This window comes from Hippopotamus amphibius, chromosome 12 (genome assembly GCF_030028045.1).
Source record: "Hippopotamus amphibius kiboko isolate mHipAmp2 chromosome 12, mHipAmp2.hap2, whole genome shotgun sequence".
Lineage (NCBI taxonomy): Eukaryota > Metazoa > Chordata > Mammalia > Artiodactyla > Hippopotamidae > Hippopotamus > Hippopotamus amphibius.
The window spans coordinates 30,195,912-30,215,404 of NC_080197.1; the positions used below are offsets into that span (position 1 = coordinate 30,195,912).

The 19,493-nt window shown below is 45.2% G+C and overlaps 1 protein-coding gene across 1 annotated transcript in view; it reads right to left on the reverse strand.

Moving 5' to 3' along the window:
* Positions 1–413: 413 nt before the first annotated feature.
* LOC130833042 (signal-regulatory protein beta-1-like) overlaps positions 414–19,493 on the reverse strand; it is a 36,180-nt gene continuing 17,100 nt past the window's right edge. Inside the window, exons 2-6 of the mRNA XM_057702223.1 lie at positions 11,514–11,838; positions 5,638–6,002; positions 4,723–5,055; positions 1,087–1,195; positions 414–461 (exon numbers count right to left, since the gene is read on the reverse strand). Of these exons, the coding sequence (XP_057558206.1) occupies positions 1,089–1,195; positions 4,723–5,055; positions 5,638–6,002; positions 11,514–11,838 (1,130 nt within the window). The 3' untranslated portion in view covers positions 414–461; positions 1,087–1,088. The remainder of the gene's footprint in view (positions 462–1,086; positions 1,196–4,722; positions 5,056–5,637; positions 6,003–11,513; positions 11,839–19,493) is intronic.

Here is a 19,493-nt window from a genome sequence, read left to right on the forward strand (position 1 = left end):
GACAATGAAGGAGGAGAATAATTTTTTTAAAACAAAATTGGGGAATCATTTGTACTAAAGAAGAAATAGAGAACCTCAAAGGGGGGGGCGGGTAAGTGAATGCAGGAATCCAGAAGACACTAACTCCTTAGCATAGGGACATGTGTGTGTGGTTCATGGCCAGGTCCAAGGTGATGATGAGTGACATCCTGACGTGTTGATTTGACTTATTTCTCACATTCCAGGGGGATGTCGTGAGTCACTGTCCAGAGCTACTTCCCATTTCCCTGCCCAGGGCCACAAGTGAAGACCCAAATCAGGGGCCTCCAAGGACTAGAAGAAGCAGCTCAGGAGCAGCGGATATGTCTCCATGGAGGGGAGGGGAGGGTTTGGGAGCAGAGTCGTGGAAGCCCCCAGCTGGCTCCTTCTCCTAGGCTGGGCCCCTCAGGGAGGGAAGGAGGCAGCAGAGACTATGGTGGCACCTGGCAGGGAGGAAGGAAGGACCTGTGGGAAACATGTTGATATTTCATTATCTGCTCACCACTCAGGAAATGTTCCCTGCATGCCTCCCACATACCCAGGGGTTCTCCTCCTGGGATGCCTGCCCTGAAATGATAGGCAGCCCCTGGGATAGGACTCTGTCCTCTGTCCCCTCAGCGTCCTCCCCAGGTCCTGATGCCCCTTCCCCAGCCCTTCCACTCTGGCACACGGAGGGTCAGAGCAGGACACTCCCTCAGAACAGCCAATCCAGGACGTCTCAACTTTACACTGAATTGTGGATTCCTTTTGCCTCAAGGAGCCCCACAGTTCACGTGATCTAGAAACAGTCTCCACCTACTCAGGTGCTCCTCATTCAGCACTCTCTGCCCACTTCCTCCACAGAAACCTTCAGAGACAACCTTTGAAAACCCCTGATGCAGCCCACCTCCTATAGGACCTCACATTTCTCCTGGGAGTTGAGAACCTCTTAGAGGTTATTGAGGGAGGTGTGTCCCCTTCTCTTAACTCCACATGGGCCCTGACCCTGTGGGGCCTGTTGGATGGCCCCTCTACTACCTGTGTCTTCTAGGACAGATCTTCTGCTGCTTTCCTTCCCCCATAACTTACAGTCAAGCCCAGCACTTCCTGTAGACACCGATGACAGAGACACCAACCACCAGCAACACCTTGGGGCCTAGGAGGAGAGCTGCCAGGAGAGGAGAAGACAGCTCTGGGCCTGGAAATCAAGAGACAGGAGGCATCATTAGAGTGATCACACAGGAGCCAGTCCCATGGGCCTCCACTTACTCCATCTGAGGCCATCTGGGCCTGTCAGCAATATGAGGCTTTGACCTACATCCTGTCCTGGGCTCAAGCTAGAGGGAGAAATCAGGGTATAAAGGTCATTCATTCTCACTCACTCTCTTCCCAGACTGCAGTGTCCAATGAAAACGCCAGAGGTAAAAATAACTGTGAGACAAGAAAATATTCAGCAAATCCTAGTGCATAATCTCTCACTAGGCTGCAATCCCAACCTCAACCAGCCACCAGGAAATTGCAGGAGAGAGAGACAAGGCAGATAAGACAGGCATCTAGAGTTATTTGTAAATACCACCACCAGTGTTACATTTCCCTAAGCTTTGAAAATATTGGAAAAGTGTCCTGCAATGCAGTGCGCAGGGCAATAGGAAGGGCTTTCAATGTACACTTGACTTAAAAGCATAAGCACAGAATCCTCAGATCTGTGCATATATTACCATACAGGTCAAAAGGGGTGATCAGTAGTGATCAAGTTAAGCATCTTGAGATGGCAACTTATCTTGGATTTTCCAAGCAGAGCCCATGAAATCACAAAGATTCTTACAAGCAAAAGATGGAGGTAGGGCAGTAGGAGAAGGAGATGTGATGTCAGAAGCAGAGGTCAGAGAAATGCAGGGCCCTTTGCCAAGGAGTGTGAACATCTCTGGGAGCTGGAAAAGGCAAGGAATTGGGATTCCCCTCTAGAGCCTTCAGAAGGAACACAGCCCATGCACTCACTGTAGACCTCTGACCTCTCCACCTGTGTGGTAATGCATGTGTCTTGTATTAAATCACTAGACATGGTAATTATATAAAGTGACTATAGGAATGTAATTAAAGGAGGACAGATGTGAATAAATGGACAGGCACGTTTTACACAGTAAAGCTTCTTGTTAGGAAAGGCAAAAAGAAGGAAGAAGTGCTGTTTGGCAATTAAGTGGTGAAGGGAAAAAGAAAAACGCAGGGGGGGAGGGATTTAGGTTCCTGAAATACAAAGGAGAACCAAGAAATGAGAGGACTCAGACCTTTCCCCCACTATCAAAACCAACCTACCAACCAAACACTCTAACATCTAACATACTGGATTATGCTATACTGAGAGAAAAGAGGTCCACTAGGTTAGAAGTATTGTAAAATACCCCAGCATCATAAAATCAAGCAGTCTGATGCACACCTTCACACCAGATCAACTGGACCCAGGACTGCAGTGGCCAGAGCCCTCAGACACACCAGGCAGCAGGGTCACATAGGTTGTCTTACATGTTGCTCAATGCTCACAGCCTAGATGCCCCTGGAAATATTTCTAGTCATTGTACAGCAGCAGGCATGCTGGATCAGGCTCCCTGCAGCACCCAGACATAACAGCCCTGGCCTGAGCCCCAGTAGGAGATGGAAGATTACAAAGCATCTTCCAAGCTGCTCCAGACAAGATGGCATGGCCTCTTCTCTCCCGCTTACCCTGTTCAGTACAACGTGAACCCTAGAAATAACACAAGGGACAAACAGAGAAGGACTCTGAAGTTGAAGAGGAGGCCGACTAGCTAGAGACCTGACTCCTGGAGGAAGAACACAGCAGTCAGGCACCCAGGTCCACTCTCCTCACTCCCCAGGGGCAGGAGACCCAAGTGTGGCACTAGAAAAAAGAAAAAGTCTAAATCAGTAATCGAACTTCCTGCCCCAAGAAATGAGAAAAGGGGGAGCAAAATAAACCCAAAGCAAGCAGAGGGAAGGAAATAATAAAGGAGAGAAATACGTGAAATTAAAAACAGAGAAGCAGTAGAGAAAAAAACTGAAACAGAAAGAGCAGTTTCTTCTAAAAGACCACCAATGTTGAAAAATTTCTACTACAACTGACAAAGAAAAAAGGAGGAATGACATATTTCCAATATTGGAAATGAAACAGAAGACATCATGACACACCCTGCAGACATCAAAAGGACAATAAGGGAATGGTATGAAGAACAGCACAGGCAGAAATTTGCCAATTTGGAGACCGTGGAACAAATATCTCGGAAGCACAACATGCCAAAGCTCAACAATATGAAATGAATAATCTGAGTAGTCTTAATTCAAATTCTTTTTCAAATAAAGAAAAAAAGATTCTCAAGGTCCCAGATGGTGTCATGGGAAAATTGTGCCAAGAACTTAACAGATGAATTAAGAACAATTTTGGTGCACAAAAACAACAATAAAAGACGTTTTGGAAATTTTGAATTTATACTCCTTTTTAAATATTAGGGAATTATTATTGATTATATTAGTATGCACGGGTATTCCTTTTACAGAAAATCTATGGCCTTAACCATATGACCACACAATTGTGGACTCCATTGACAACTGGTTGTCCATGGGGGGCTAAGTTAAAATGCACACAGTGTTGCAACTTCTCTACCCTTCTTGTTTAAGGGAAGTTGTTTGTTCTCCATGTCCTCTCTTTGGCTTCCAGGAGGCAGGGACACAGACACTCAGTGACCCAGCGTTGACCCACCAGATGAGGATAGCATGTTGGAAGGAATGTAGGACTTTGAAAGGTCTTTTGGAGTAAAGATTCCTAGAAACCTGATTCAACCCTCTCTTGATGTGACATGAGAACCTGCAAGACATGTTGTATTTATAGAAAGGAAGACTGTTCGTGGGACATGCCCTTGGCACAATGCCCAGCTGAGGGGGACCCTGTCTCGAAGTAGCATGTATCTGTTGTACAGGCTGGTGGTTCCTGTCCTCAGGGCCTCAGATTCACCTTGATTAGTATAGCCCAATCACCTGGACTAAAGGAAACAAATCTTCAACAGCATCCCCCACCCACTGCTTCCTGAGTCCCTTCTGTAAACTCCAAATCCTCTGGCTGGTTGAAGCAGGAAGGGAGATCACGGCTGAACTGAGATCTGCATTGCGTCAATGTGCAGTGAGCTGTTGTGAGCATTGCTGGTCCACTGTCCCAAATCAGAGGATAAAGGAGCCCTGTGCACTGACCACTCATGGTCCTCTGGGTGCCTGGTCCAGACTCAAACTTCATGTCCTCAGGGCTCCCTTTCCAGAATTTCACAGAGAAGTAGGTGCCGAAGTCTACTGGGGTGAGGTTACTTACATGGATGGAAAAGTCCAGGCTGGAGAGAGACTAGGCAGAGCCTAGAAAGAACAAGGAGGTGGGAGGTGGGCGGTCAGGGAAGGATGGACATAATCACTGTTAGTTAAGAAAGCAAGAAGCAGGACACTGTGAACAGGATGATCCCCCTCCTTCCCTACTTTCCTTCATGGATATTTATGTGAAAAGATCAACAAAGAATATACCAGACTCTTACCACCAGTCATTCTTGGCGGTGTGGGATTTGCAAAAGGAAACTCACTTTAAAGTTCTATTTTAAATCTATTGGCTTCTAGATTGTTCTATAATAAGCATGAATTACTACCTTTAATATTAAAAAAAAAAATAAAGACCTGTGTGAGTTGGAGTGGAGGCCTCACCAGGGGGTTTATTGGTGGTGCCCTGGTCCTTCTGGGGAGCAGCGGGCTCCAGGGTATAGCTTTTGGTGACCGCCGGCTGCCCGTCATGCTCCACCTGGCAGGTGAGCAGCACGGCCTCCCTGTGGGCAGATGAGGTCACCAGGAGCCAGCTCGTCCGGTTAAAGGTCCCGTCCTTGTTCTCTATGAGGGTCGAGGCTGTTTCTGTTCGGGACACTTTTCCGTTCTCGGTCCAAGTCAGCAGTAGGCGCTGAGGGTAGAACTTGTTCACGTGGCAGGAGATGTTCACTTGGTTCCCCGCTGTGGGGTGTTGGGTAACCTCCAAGGTGGGCGGAACTGAAACAGCACAGGCAGAAGCTCTGACCTTATGGAACAGACAGCTCACAGGGGAGGGGCTGGATAACAGCTCCCAGCACAGCAAGGGAGTCACCCAGGACAGAGCCAGGCAGGCAGCAGGTGCTCAGACACGGAGGGTCTACTGCATATGAGTGAAATCACTAAGCGCACTGCAAAGCACACAGTAGGTGCTCAAAACCTCTTAGCTCCTATTTAGGGTTAAAATGTTTGCAATCAGCAAGATCAGCCCCTGGCATGCAGTGGGAACATAACAACTGTATCAAAATAAATGAAATCAGCAGGCACATAAGGGCCTGGCTGGTAGTAGGTGCTCAGTAATTGGAGATGCTCTTGGTAAAGTAAAGGAAATAATGCTTAGCACAGTGCTTGGCACATGTCCACCTGGAAGCTGGCATTCAATCCGTAGTGAGTAACCAGCTCATCTAGGAGGCTGGCCATTGGGCCGCACTGTCAGGAAGCAGATTCCAGGCAATTCAAAGCCTGGAGCAAAAAGCAGGGGGGAAGAGCAGGCTGGGGCCTTGGGGGCAGGTGTGGGCTTGGGCTGGTGTGAGGGGCACCTACCTCGAATGGTCTCAGACAGCTTGGCAGTCCCACGGAGAGGAGGGCCCCCCTGCAGGGTGACGTGGGCCACCTCGCAGAGGACCTGGGAGTGAACATCCCCCGGGGCCAGCAGCACCCTGGTTGTGCTGGAGATGCTGTAGGAAACGCTGTCTCCCTCTGGGTCCACGTTGGTCTGGGAGGCGGAGAGCTCATTGCCATTTTTGAACCATTTCAGGGAGATGTTTCTGGGGGAGAAGCCGTGGGATGTGCAGGTGAAGCTCACTGTCTGCTCAGGTGAGGCCCTCACGGCAGGGCCTGATACCACGGGAGGAGAAGGCTTGGCTACAAAAGGAACGTTTATAAACAAGGAACATGATTGTGCTGACCTTCACTAAGGAAAAGCTTGTGACAATGTTAAGAGCTTGCAGATATATTATTTGTAAATTCTTCAAAAATTTCTGGAATTGCAATGTCTTCATTCTCATCATAGGGGGAAACACAGAGGTTCCCAGAGGTGAGTCTGAGTCAGGGGTAGGGTCCACATGAAATTCCAGGCCTGAGGTCAAAATCCACCTTTTTTCCTCTGCCAGGTGATTATCCAGCCAATCCGGGCACAGGAACAATGGTACTGATTGGATTAACTCTCCTATTAACTCTTCCTGGCTGGGCTCCCCTAGAAATCTTAATTGACTTCAGAAAACCACTCACAAAAGTACATGCACGGGAAGCAGGGTCATAGTGGGATCACCATGGAAGCTGAACCAGGCTGGCCATACAACGGGAGGTGTGGCTGTGGCACCTCCCAGCTCCTCATCCATGAAAGGGAAAAACAGGCATTATGCTGCCCAGTGCTGCAACGAGGGTTAAATCAGGCAGTGGAAGCATTTTTAATGTGAGTAAAACACAAGATGATTCACAAACCCAAAGAAACACAGATCTCTCTTTAACCCAGAATGCATATCCAGAGGTCTCCCTTCAGGTATTTATGAATTTACTTCATCAGTTTCATTCTTTCCATGAATATTCCAGTAGGACTAAGATATAAATGCCTCAAGTTCAAAGAAAGGGGGTGAATGGATGTTTTTCTGAGTCTGGTTCTTCTCTTGGTTCAGTTTTGGGTTGAAAAGAAAGATCACTGAGTGGTGAGAAACCAGTGGTGGTTGATTTCTTAATTGCTGTTAATCCGTAGAGACACAGACCCAGGCCTACAAAGCACCCAGAAGCACACAAATCAGCAAATCAAATGTGAGGGCAGTTTCTCCCTGTAGAAGGGTCCTGTCCTATCTCCAAATTGTTCATTGTTACCCAACAACTCCTGTAAAAGGAGGCAGGCAGCAAATATTACAAACATTTGCATTTGTAAATATTTAACCTGCTTCCTAAAACTCCTCAAACATTGGAGGACACAGTAAAGAGTTACCTTAATATTTCAAGGCATAGAAACAGCAGCATCCTGGACACCGCTAAAGGGACAAGGTGCTGTGATCAGTTACTACTTGTCCAGAGTTTCTTCCCAGCCTAAAGATGGCCTCATTTCTCCATCACCCTCAGCTCTTTAATCCCCCCACCAGCCCTGATAGGCAGGCTTGAGAGTGAATACAAGCACCACTTGGTAAGATGAATGAGGGTGTATGTAAAGCCCAGAGCCTGCATGTAGTAGGTGCTTAATCAATGACAGCCATGATTGTTATCATAAGATCTGGCCATTCTACTTCTGAAATTACCTATTTATTTTTTAGACAGTAAGAAAGCAAAGCAAAAGCACAATAGAAAAGAGTCTCAAATCCTGCTCCGTGCAGCTGCCATGCAAACATCTACATGTAAAAACAGTACAAACACCAAATTATGAATCTGTTTCCACTTTTAAAAATAATCCCCTCAGGAAACAAGTCTGGGGAATGGGCATTCAAAACACACAGGACATCACAGGCATTTCTCTGCAGATAGCTCTTCCAGGAGCTGGCAGCATTTTGAAAGGAGGAAGGACAAATGTTGTCAGTGTCACTGTGGCTGTTGAGGCAGGAGGGCTCTGGGCTGGGCAGGAAGTGTTTGCAGAGATACCAGCACCTCTTTAGACTCACCTGTGGTTAAAGATGGGAAGGTTTCCCCAGGAATGAATCCTGGGTCTGCACAGGGTGTCCTGAGTGGGCAGGAAGCCCCGCTCAGCCCAGGTGAGCTCTGTTGGAGGTGGGTTGTGTCCCCGCCAATCGACTAGGCCTGACTTTCTTGGGCCTCCTAAGAGCTGTCACCTTCACAGGCTATTCTGAAGCACCCACACCTGGGAGAGCTGTTCTTCCAACCCAGGCTCTACAGGGGACCCACCTTGGCCAGGGAAAACCACAGCTTTCCCTCTGTGACCTCAGAGAACACGTAGCTCAGGCCTCCTTTGCCCTGGCTGGGCACCAGCACCCTCTGCAGGAGTTAAAACCTCATCTGACAAAATTAAATTGGAATTTCTAGGGTAGAGCCAGGGTCTGGGGCGCTTTTGGAGGTTTCCCAGATGGTTTCAAAGAGCAGGCAAGGTTGGTAGGCACGCATCCCCACCCCAACCCCAGTTGTACTTAGTCCAGGAAGGAAAGCTTCCCCTCCAAGGTCCTCTGAGCAGAGCTCACGTGGGTGGAACATGTACCACGTGCCAGGCTCTGCTCTAAGCTCATGACATGCATCCCTCACTCAGTCCCTGCAGCTGCTCTCTGAGGGCGGTGCTGTCATTGCTGCATGCGGACACCAAGCCCCAATGTGGGGAGGGACTCGTCAGAGGTCCCAGAGCCAGGACAGTGCAGAGCTGGCATGGGAGCCCAGGCAGGAGGGCTCGGCCCAGGCTCTCAACCACTTGCGCTGTGCTCTCAACCACTGAGTAACACCCTAACCCACCATATCCAGGGCTTTCTAGATCCTCTCCAGTCAGCACAGACCCCTGAAAGGTAGTGTGATTACCACCATTTCACAGATGGGGAAACTGAGGACAGAGGGAACTGAGACTTGCTCAGGGCCACAGAGCCTGGGAGGCCAGCACCATCCCTCACTGAGGGGCTGTCCTGTCACCAGGTCATTGTACCCTCAGGACACCCTGCAAAGGTTGGTGTGATTATCCACTTTCTACAGGTGAGGAAATGGGGCGCAACACAGGGAACTGGGTCACAACTTTGAAATAACACCACGATTTCGGGTCTATATTCTGTGCACCCAGGTAGAGCGCCTCAAATCCTTCCAATTCTCCTCAAAGGAGACCATGATTATCACCACTTTACAGATGAGAAAACTGAGGCTCAGAGAATTGAAGGGGCTGAGTCCTCACCCTCCCCTCATTGTGTCCCAGAAGTATTTCCTGTCATCTCCAAGTTTTCATGTCCATCAGCAGAGCAAGCACCCCACTTTCACAAGCCTCCACAGTGACCACCACCCTCCCCTTTTGCCTCTGAGATTTCGACTTCAAGCAACTACAGGGAGGAGTAGCGTCCGAGTGCCCAGGCCTGGGGATGCTGTAGCCACAGGGCTCCTGATGTGTGAGTCTGGAATAAGAACTCTTGCTCACACGGGGCCTCCAGCACCCTCTAGGGAACAGCTCCCGCTCCTCATCCTCAGTCTGCAGAGCCAGGAATGGGGGAACACCTGCTGCGGGGATTGCAGTGGCCCCTCTCCACTCTGTCCACACTACCCTTCCCAGAGCTGCCCCCACAGTGAAGGGTCCACATCACAACAAGGGGGAGAAACACTCCTGATGCTTTTACGTGTGCTGAGCCCTGTCTCTTCGCAACATTCAGCACATCAGGAGACACTGCAGTATCTGATCTGTTGTAAAGCGAGACTTGCCTCCTTCATGGGACTTTTAGAAATGCTTTTTGCTAAAGAAAAGAACAATATAAAATTTTAAGAGGACAGGGCTGGAGGTTTCCCCACACTTTGACAAGCACCGTAGGGTGTGCAGAGAGCAGGGCTGTGAGTCACGGTACTTGGGGTTCAATCTTGGCTCCCCTACCGGCTCACAAATCAGGTCCCCTCTCTGAGCCTCAGTGTCCTCATCTGAAAAGGACAACAGAGGATCCCCTCCCTCAGAGCCCTGGTTATAAGGAGTGAACGCCATGAGGAAGATTCAGCATCCGACAGGCTGCTGCTCCCTGGCCCCTCCCCTCCCTCCTTTCTCCTCCTGGGAATCATCAGGGCAGGCGGCCTGGGGAAGAGGGTGAGCAGCCTCCAGGGAGGCAGCAGGTCTGAGTGGCGGGGGAGCCACCTACGACCCGTGATTGGCGGGGCAAGGGACCCACCATCTGGGAAGTTTAGTAATAGCTGCAACATCAAGATAAGTCCACCTTCACTGCTGATGCCTGGAGTTTGGCGAACTTCATTTGCCACCATGACTAGGAGGGAAATTTGGCAATATGATCACACAAATAAAATACACATACTCTCTGATCTAGCAATGCCGCTTCCAGTGGGTATTTCCTCCGAGAGGAGAGTGACATGTGGAAAGGTTCTCCACTGAAGCGCTGTTTGAAGGTTAGGAACAACTGAGTATTTGTCAACAGGAGACTGTAAAATGAACAATTTTGTCTCCATAGACTGAGTGTAAAGTAGCTGTTGAATCACTGGGCAGCTCTAGCTGCTGATGTAGGATGAGGGATTTGGGATCACGTGGCTGAAAGTAGGGAGAGGTTTCCAGTCACCTGGGGACTCAGGGTCTGAATGCAAGGAGCAGTCTGAACCTTTTGGGAAAGCAATGAAAAGAGTCTGCTCAATGGTTATTTCAAGGAGCTTTTATTTTGCAACTTCTATGTGCCAGGCTCTTCCAGAAACCAGTTCCAATGCCTGTGCAAGAAGGAGCTTGGCCTGGAATCAGACTTGGTTCTGGACGGATCCTCTCACTCACTGACCATGGGACTGTGGTCTGGGCCCCTGTCACCTCTTGGCCTCAGGCCCCCATCTGTACATGGGGGAGCTGGGAGGATGGTGTCTACAGGTCTTTCTGGTGCTGACAGCCCAGGATTCAGGAGTTAGAAAGAGGATCCATGGTCTTTGTCCGAAAACTCTAAATGAACCTTTGCTACCTCAGTGGGGCTGCCCCTAAGTCACTCACATGGGGAACCTCTTCCCTGGGGAGGGACACTCTGAGATGACACAGCTCTGCTTGGAGCCTTCAGTGACTGTGAGTCAGTCCCTGAATCACAGGAGGGTTTTCTCACCAGATGCCCAGGAAACACCAAACCTCTGAGCATCTCCTCCAAGCAGGGCCATCAGAATAAATGCTGAACCCTATGCCTCTAGGAATTTTTTCTCAGGGTGATGGTTCTAAAGAGGAAATAAAGAAACCCATTCTTCCCTCCCTGCCTGGATGGATTTCTCCTCTTTGGAAGGGACACTGGACATAAGCTTCAGGAGAGGAGAGCCCTGGTCTGCTTTGTTTCACCGCTGCTTCTACAGCATGCAGAGCAGAGCCTGGGACACAGTAGGTGCTCAATACATGCTGAATAGAGAGAAGACTCAGCCACATGGAAGGGAGCACTCTCTGGAAGCAGGAGGTGAGGTCGGGCCTGTGATAGGGCGAGGCACTCCGACTTTCAGTTCCCTCATCCCTGGAGCCAAAGAGCTGGATGGGATTGAAAAGACAAGGGATGAGGAGCCAGGCAGATTGGTTTCTAGACTTTTCCCCCCTTTTAACAGCCATGGGCCCTTCAGCAAATAGCATGACCCCCACAGGCCTCAACTTCCCTGATCTGTAGAAGGGAGTGACATCAGATCATGTCCACATCATGATATAAGCACCCACTGCTGCACCTGAATTTTTTTTTTTTTCCTCAAAGAGTGGAGGGCATTGTTGTTCCCTTGTTGTCAGAGACCAGGGGACAAAGGACATCCAGGCCATACTCACCACTCACAGTGAGATGAGTGCCTGGTCAGACTTAACCTCCGTGTCGTTAGGGTCTCCTTTCTTGAACTTCACACAGTAGTAGACACCAGAGTCTGCTGGGGTGATGTTACTGATGCGGACGGAAAAGTCCGTATTGTTTCTCCTTGTGACGTCTGAAACAGTTGCTGCTCGGGGGAAGGGGCCTCCTTTCTGATTGTAGATTAACTCTCTTCCTGGCCCAGTTCCCCTGAACCACGCGACGGGCCCCACGGGGAGCAGGGAGGTCACGGTGCAGTGCAGCGTGGCCGTCTCTCCTGCTGCAACTGACACTGACCTCTCAGGCTGAATCACCTGCAGCCTGTCCTCACCTGCTACTCCTGGAGGGAAACACAATGCAGTTATTCATTCATCCTTATGTGATCCTGTAGATTTTCTCAAGTGTTTATCAACAATGACCTTCACTAACTGAGTGCCCTTGAGCCAGCCTTGAACTCAGCCCATTGCATGTCCATCGCATGTAACCTGCACCCTGAGCCTGTAACATGAGACCCTAATACAACCTCTAATATAAGAGAGGAACTGAGGCTCAGAGAGGTTAAATGATGTGGCAGAGAATGGGTTTGAGTACTTGAGCCCTCTCTGGAAGTGTCATGTTTCACCAAATACTTCTAACTCTTCACTTTTTGGCCTCACAGACTGTTGCACTTCTGGCCTGTGCATTAGGTGGGACCACATGCATTTTTTAGACACTGAATTGTGAGGAGAACTGATGGATCTATTTCGTAGGTTATTCATGTAACTTCAAGAACCTTTATGGACCAATGTCCCTCTTCCCCAGAGATCCAGACACTGGTGGTGGGGTCGGCTCCAGCAACCTGGATACATGAGTGACAGCGACGTGCAGAGCCCCCAACACACAATGAACATTGAGTTTAAGAAGAAATTAAAACATTGTTTCAAGTCCCTGGGATTTTTCCAATGACATAGTCATGTTATATTAGTTATATAAGGCTGATATAATGAATTTCGTGGCTTTAAATGACAGTTTTTTTATCTTACAATTGTCGATGTCAAAGGACCAAAAATGGTATTACTGGACTAAAATGAAGGAGTCAGTTGGGCTTCAGTTCTTCTGGAGGCTCTGATCATTGCTCCTCCAAATTCTTGAGACTGTCTATCCTCATGTTCTCATGGTTTCCATCTTCCTGTCTTGCTTCCATTGTCAGTTGTCCTCTAACTTTGGCTTTCCTGCCTCCTTATTATAAGCTTATATGAGGCCCACACTGATTATCTAGGATATTCTCCCCATAGCAAGAGTCTTAATCACTTTTAAAAAATCTCTCTTGTCATGTAAAGTAAAATATTCACAAGTATTAGGACATGGATCTCTTTAGGGGGGTATTTTCTGTTTTTTTTTAATTTGTTTCCTTGATTTATAACTTTTTATATTGATGTATTATTGATTTACAATGTTGTATTAATTTCTGCTGTACAAAAAGATAACTCAGTTATACACATAACATACATTCTTTTTTTAAACATTCTTTTAAGTTCTTTCCCATTATGGTTTATCACAGGATACTGAATATAGTTCTCTGCGCTATATAGTAGGACCTTGTTGTTTATCTTTTCCATGTATAATACATTACATTTCCCCTACCTTTCTCCCTCTCGGCAACCACAAGTCTGTTCTCTATGTCTGTGAGTCTGTTTCTGTTTCATAGACAGGTTCACTGTGTCATCTTTTTTTTTTTTTTTTTTTTTTGGCCATATGGTGCAGCTTGTAGGATCCTAGTTCTCTGATCAGGGTCACACCTGGGCCCCCTGCACTGGAAGTGTGGTGTCCTAACCACTGGACCACCAGGGAATTCCCTGTGTTATCTTTTAGATTCCACATAGAAGTGATATCATATGGTATTTATCTTTCTTTCTGACTTACTTCACTAAGTATGATAATCTCTAGTTGTGTCATGTTGCTGCAAATGGCATTATTTTGTTCTTTTTTATGGCTGAGTAGTATTCCATTGTATATATGTACCACCTATTCTTTTTTTTTTTTTTTTCCAGTATTTTTTAAAGAAGTTTTGGGTTCACAGCAAAACTGAGAGCACGGTGCAGAGATTTCCCACACAGCCCTTCCACCACACATTCATAGTCTGTCTCGTTGCCAACCTCCCCCGCCAGGGTAGTGCATTTGTTACAACTGATGAGCCCGCATTTACACACCACCATAATCACCCAAAGTCCGTAGTTCACATTAGGATTCACTCTTGGTGTTGTATATTCTATGGGTTTAGACAAATGTATAATGACATGTATCCATCATTGTATTATCACACAGAGTATTTTCACTGCCTTAAAAATCCTCTCTGCTCCACCTGTTCATCCATCCCCTCGACAACCACTCATCTTTTTTAAGATCTCCACAGTTTTGCCTTTTGCAGAATGTCTAGTTGGAACCATACAGTATGTTACCTTTTCCAATTGGCTTCTTTCACTTAATGATATGCATCTAAGGTTCCTCCATGTTTTTCATGGCTTAATAGGTCATTTCTTTCTAGCACTGAATAATATTCCATTGGGTAGATTTACCGCAACTTATTTATCCATTCATCTATGACATCTTGGTTGCTTCCAAGATATGGCAATTATGAATAAAGCTGCTATGAACATGGTGGTGCAGGTTTTCCTGTGGACATAAGTTTTCAACTCATTTAGTTAAATATCAAGAAGTGTGATTGCTGGATTGCATGGTTACTGTATGTTTAGTTTTGTAAGAAACTGACAAACTCTATTCTAAAGTGGCTGTGCCTTTTTGCCTCCCGCCAGCAGTGAATGTAATTTCCTGTTACTCCATATGCTTGGCAGCATGTGGTGTTGTCAGTATTCTGGATTATGGCCATTCTAGTAGGTGAATAGTGGTATCTCATGTTTGTTTTAATTTGCTGATGATAAATGATGTGGAGAATTTTTTCATGTGCATATTTGCCATCCATATTTTCTCTTTGATGGGGTGTCTATTCAGGCCTTGGCCCATTTATTAATCAGGTATTTTTTCATCACTGAGTTTTAAGAGTTCTTTGGAAATTTTGTTTTTGTCTTTTTTTTTTTTAACTTTATTTTTAACTATGTTGGGTCTTCGTTGCTGCCCATGGGCTTTCTCTAGTTGTGGTGAGCGGAGGCTACTCATTGCAGTGCATGGACTTCTAATTGACGTGGCTTCTCTTCTTGCAGAGCATGTGCTCTTGGCATGCAGCTTCAGTAGTCGCAGCACGTGGGCCTAGTAGTTGTGGCACACGGGCCCTAGATCTGGTGGGATCAGTAGTTGTGGTTCACGGGCTCTAGAGTGCAGGCTCAGTAGTTATGGCAAATGGGATTAGTTGCTCTGTGGCATATGCGGTCTTCCCAGCCCAGCGGTCAAATCCGTGTCCCCTGCATTGTCAGGCAGATTCTTAACCACTGAGCCACCAGGGAAGCCCTCTTTGTATATTTTGGATAGCAGTCTTTATAAGATGTGTCTTTTGCAAATATTGTCTCCTAGTCTGTGGCTTATCCTCTCGTTTTCTTGATATTATCTTTTGCAGAGCAGACATTTTTAATCTAAAAAGTAGAACTTGTTAATTATTTCTGTCATCCCCTCGATAACCTTGTGCTTTGGTATTTTACCTAAAAATTCATCACCAAACCCAAGGTCACCTAGATTTTTTCCTGTGTTGTCTTCTGGGAGTTTTTTTTTTTTTTTTTTTTTTTTTATTTTATTTTATTTTTTTGGGGGGTACACCAGGTTCAATCAACTGTTTTTATACACATATCCCCATATTCCCTCCCTTCCTTGACGCCCCCCCTCGGTTCCCCCCCACCCTCCCTGCCCCAGTCCTCTAAGGCATCTTCCATCCTCGAGTTGGACTCCCTTTGTTATACAACAACTTCCCACTGACTATTTTACAGTTGGTAGTATATATATGTCTGTACTACTCTCCCGCTTCTTCTCAGTTTCCCCTTCACCCCCCGCCCCCTCCCATACCTCGAGTTCTCCAGTCCATTCTCTGTATCTGCTTCCCTGTTCTTGTCACTGAGTTCATCAGTACCATTTTTAGATTCCGTATATGTGAGTTAGCATACAATATTTGTCTTTCTCTTTCTGACTTACTTCACTCTGTATGACAGATTGTAGTTCTATCCACCTCATTACATATAGCTCCATCTCATCCCTTTTTATAGCTGAGTAATATTCCATTGTATATATATGCCACATCTTCTGTATCCATTCATTTGTTGATGGGCATTTAGGTTGCTTCCATGTCCTGGCTATTGTAAAGAGTGCTGCAATAAACATGATGGTACAAGTTTCTTTTGGGATTATGGTTTTCTTTGGGTATATGCCCAGGAGTGGGATTACTGGGTCATATGGTAGTTCTATTTGTAGTTTTTTAAGGAACCTCCAAATTGTTTTCCATAGTGGCTGTACCAACTTACAGTCCCACCAACAGTGCAGGAGAGTTCCCTTTTCTCCACACCCTCTCCAACATTTGTTGTTTCCAGACTTTGTGATGATGGCCATTCTGATTGGTGTGAGGTGATACCTCATTGTGGCTTTGACTTGCATTTCTCTGATGATGAGTGATGTTGAGCATCTTTTCATGTGTTTGTTGGCCATCTGTATGTCTTCTTTGGAGAAATGTCTATTTAGGTCTTCTGCCCATTTGTGGATTGGGTTATTTGCTTTTTTGGTATGAAGCTGCATGAGCTGCTTGTATATTTTGGAGGTTAATCCTTTGTCCGTTGTTTCATAGGCAATTATTTTTTCCCATTCTGAGGGTTGCCTTTTAGTCTTGTTTATGGTTTCTTTTGCTGTGCAAAAGCTTTTAAGTTTCATGAGGTCCCATTCGTTGATTCTTGATTTGATTTCCATGATTCTAGGAGGTGGGTCAAAAAGGATGTTGCTTTGATGGATGTCAAAGAGTGTTCTGCCTATGTTTTCCTCTAGGAGTTTGATAGTGTCTGGCCTTACATGTAGGTCTTTAATCCATTTGGAGTTTATTTTTGTGTATGGTGTTAGGAAGTGTTCTAATTTCATTCTTTTACATGTTGCTGTCCAATTTTCCCAGCACCACTTATTGAAGAGGCTGTCTTTTTTCCATTGTATACTCGTGCCTCCTTTGTCAAAGATAAGGTGCCCATATGTGTTTGGGCTTACTTCTGAGTTCTCTATTCTGTTCCATTGATCTTCCTTTCTATTTTTGTGCCAGTACCATACTGTCTTGATCACTATGGCCTTGTAGTATAGTTTGAAGTCAGGAAGCCTGATTCCACCAACTCCATTTTTCCTTCTCAAGATTGCTTTGGCTATTCGGGGTCTTTTGCGTTTCCATACAAATCGTAAGATTTCTTGCTCTAGTTCTGTGAAAAATGCCATTGGCAATCTGATCGGGATTGCATTGAATCTGTAAATTGCTTTGGGTAGTACAGTCATTTTCACGATGTTGATTCTTCCAATCCAGGAACATGGTATATCCCTCCATCTGTTTATGTCATCTTTGATTTCTTTCATCAATGTCTTAAAGTTTTCTGCATACAGATCTTTTGCCTCCTTAGGCAGGTTTATTCCTAGGTATTTTATTCTTTTGGTTGCAATGGTGAATGGGAGAGTTTCCTTAATTTCTCTTTCTGCTCTTCCGTTGTTAGTGTATAGGAATGCAAGAGATTTCTGTGCATTAATTTTGTATCCTGCTACTTTACTAAACTCATCAATGAGTGCTAGCAGTTTTCTGGTAGAGTCTTTAGGGTTTTCTATATATAGTATCATGTCATCTGCAAAGAGTGATAATTTTACTTCTTCTTTTCCAATTTGGATTCCTTTAATTTCTTTTTCTTCTCTGATTGCTGTGGCTAACACTTCCAAAACTATGTTGAATAACAGTGGTGAGAGTGGACACCCTTGTCTTGTTCCTGTTCTTAGAGGGAATTCTTCCAGTTTTTCTCCATTGAGAACAATGTTGGCTTTTGGTTTGTCATATATGGCTTTTATTATGTTGAGGTAATTTCCTTCTATGCCCATTTTCTGGAGAGCTTTTATCATAAATGGATGTTGAACTTTGTCAAAAGCTTTTTCTGCATCTATTGAAATGATCATATGGTTTTTATCCTTCAATTTGTTGATATGATGTATCACGTTGATTGATTTGCGTATATTGAAGAATCCTTGCATCCCAGGGATAAACCCCACTTGATCGTGGTGTATGATTTTTTTAATGTGCTGTTGCAGTCTGTTAGCTAGTATTTTGTTGAGGATTTTTGCATCTATATTCATCAGTGATATTGGTCTGTAGTTTTCTTTTTTTGTGACATCTTTGCCTGGTTTTGGGATCAGGGTGATGGTAGCCTCATAGAATGAGTTTGGGAGTGCTCCGCCTTCTGCAATATTTTGGAAGAGTTTGAGAAGGATAGGTGTTAACTCTTCTCGAAATGTTTGATAGAATTCGCCTGTGAATCCATCTGGTCCTGGGCTTTTGTGTGTTGGGAGATTTTTAATCACTGCCTCAATTTCTGTACTTGTGATTGGTCTGTTCATGGTTTCTATTTCTTCCTGGTTCAGTCTTGGAAGATTGTATTTTTCTAAGAATGTATCCATTTCTTCCAGGTTATCCAATTGATTGGCATAGAGTTGCTTGTAGTAGTCTCTCATGATGTTTTGTATTTCTGAGGTGTCCGTTGTGACTTCTCCTTTTTCATTTCTAATTCTGTTGATTTGCATCTTCTCTCTTTTTTTCTTGATGAGTCTGGCTAATGGTTTATCAATTTTGTTAATCTTCTCAAAGAACCAGCTTTTAGTTTTATTTATTTTTCTTATGGTTTCTTTCCTTTCTTTTTCATTTATTTCTGCTCTGATCTTTATGATTTCTTTCCTTCTGCTCATTTTGGGGTTTCTTTGTTCTTCTTTCTCTAGTTGTTTGAGGTGTAAGGTTAGGTTGTTTATTCGATCATTTTCTTGTTTCTTAAGGTAGGACTGTATTGCTATAAACTTCCCTCTTAGAACTGCTTTTGCTGCGTCCCATAGGTTTTGGGTTGTTGTGTTTTCGTTGTCATTTGTTTCTAGATACTTTTTGATTTCCTCTTTGATTTCTGTAGTGATTCCTTGGTTGTTTAATAGTGAATTGTTTAGCCTCCATGTGTTTGTATTTTTTGCAGTTTTTTTCCTGTAATTGATATCTAGTCTCATGGCGTTGTGGTCTGAGAAGATGCTTGATATGATTTCAATTTTCTTGAATTTGCTGAGGTTTGATTTGTGACCCAAGATGTGATCTATCCTGGAAAATGTTCCGTGTGCACTTGAGAAGAAAGTGTAGTCTGTCGTTTTTGGATGGAATGTCCTATAAATATCAATTAAGTCGAGATGGTCTAATGTGTCATTTAAAGCTTGTGTGTCTTTATTTATTTTCTGTTTGGATGATCTGTCCATTGATGTAAGTGGGGTGTTCAAGTCTCCCACTATAATTGTGTTACTGTCGATGTCCCCTTTTATAGCTGTTAGCATTTGCCTTATGTATTGAGGTGCTCCTATATTGGGGGCATAGATATTTACCATTGTGATATGTTCTTCTTGGATGGATCCCTTGATCATTATGTAGTGCCCTTCCTTGTCTCTTTTAATAGTCTTTACTTTCAAGTCTAATTTGTCTGATATGAGTATTGCTACTCCAGCTTTCTTTTGACTTCCATTTGCATGGAATATCTTTTTCCATCCCTTCACTTTCAGTCTATATGTATCCCTTGGTCTGAAGTCGGTTTCTTGTAGGCAGCATATAGAAGGGTCTTGTTTTTGTATCCATTCAGCCAGTCTGTGTCTTTTGGTTGGAGCATTTAATCCATTGACATTTAAAGTGATTCTTGACATGTGTGTTCCAATTACCATTTTCTGAATTGTTTTGGGTTTGTATTTGTAGGTGTTTTCCTTTTCTTGTGTTTCCTCCTTAGAGAAGTTCCTTTAGCACTTGTTGTAAGGCTGGTTTGGTGGTGCTGAATTCTCTTAACT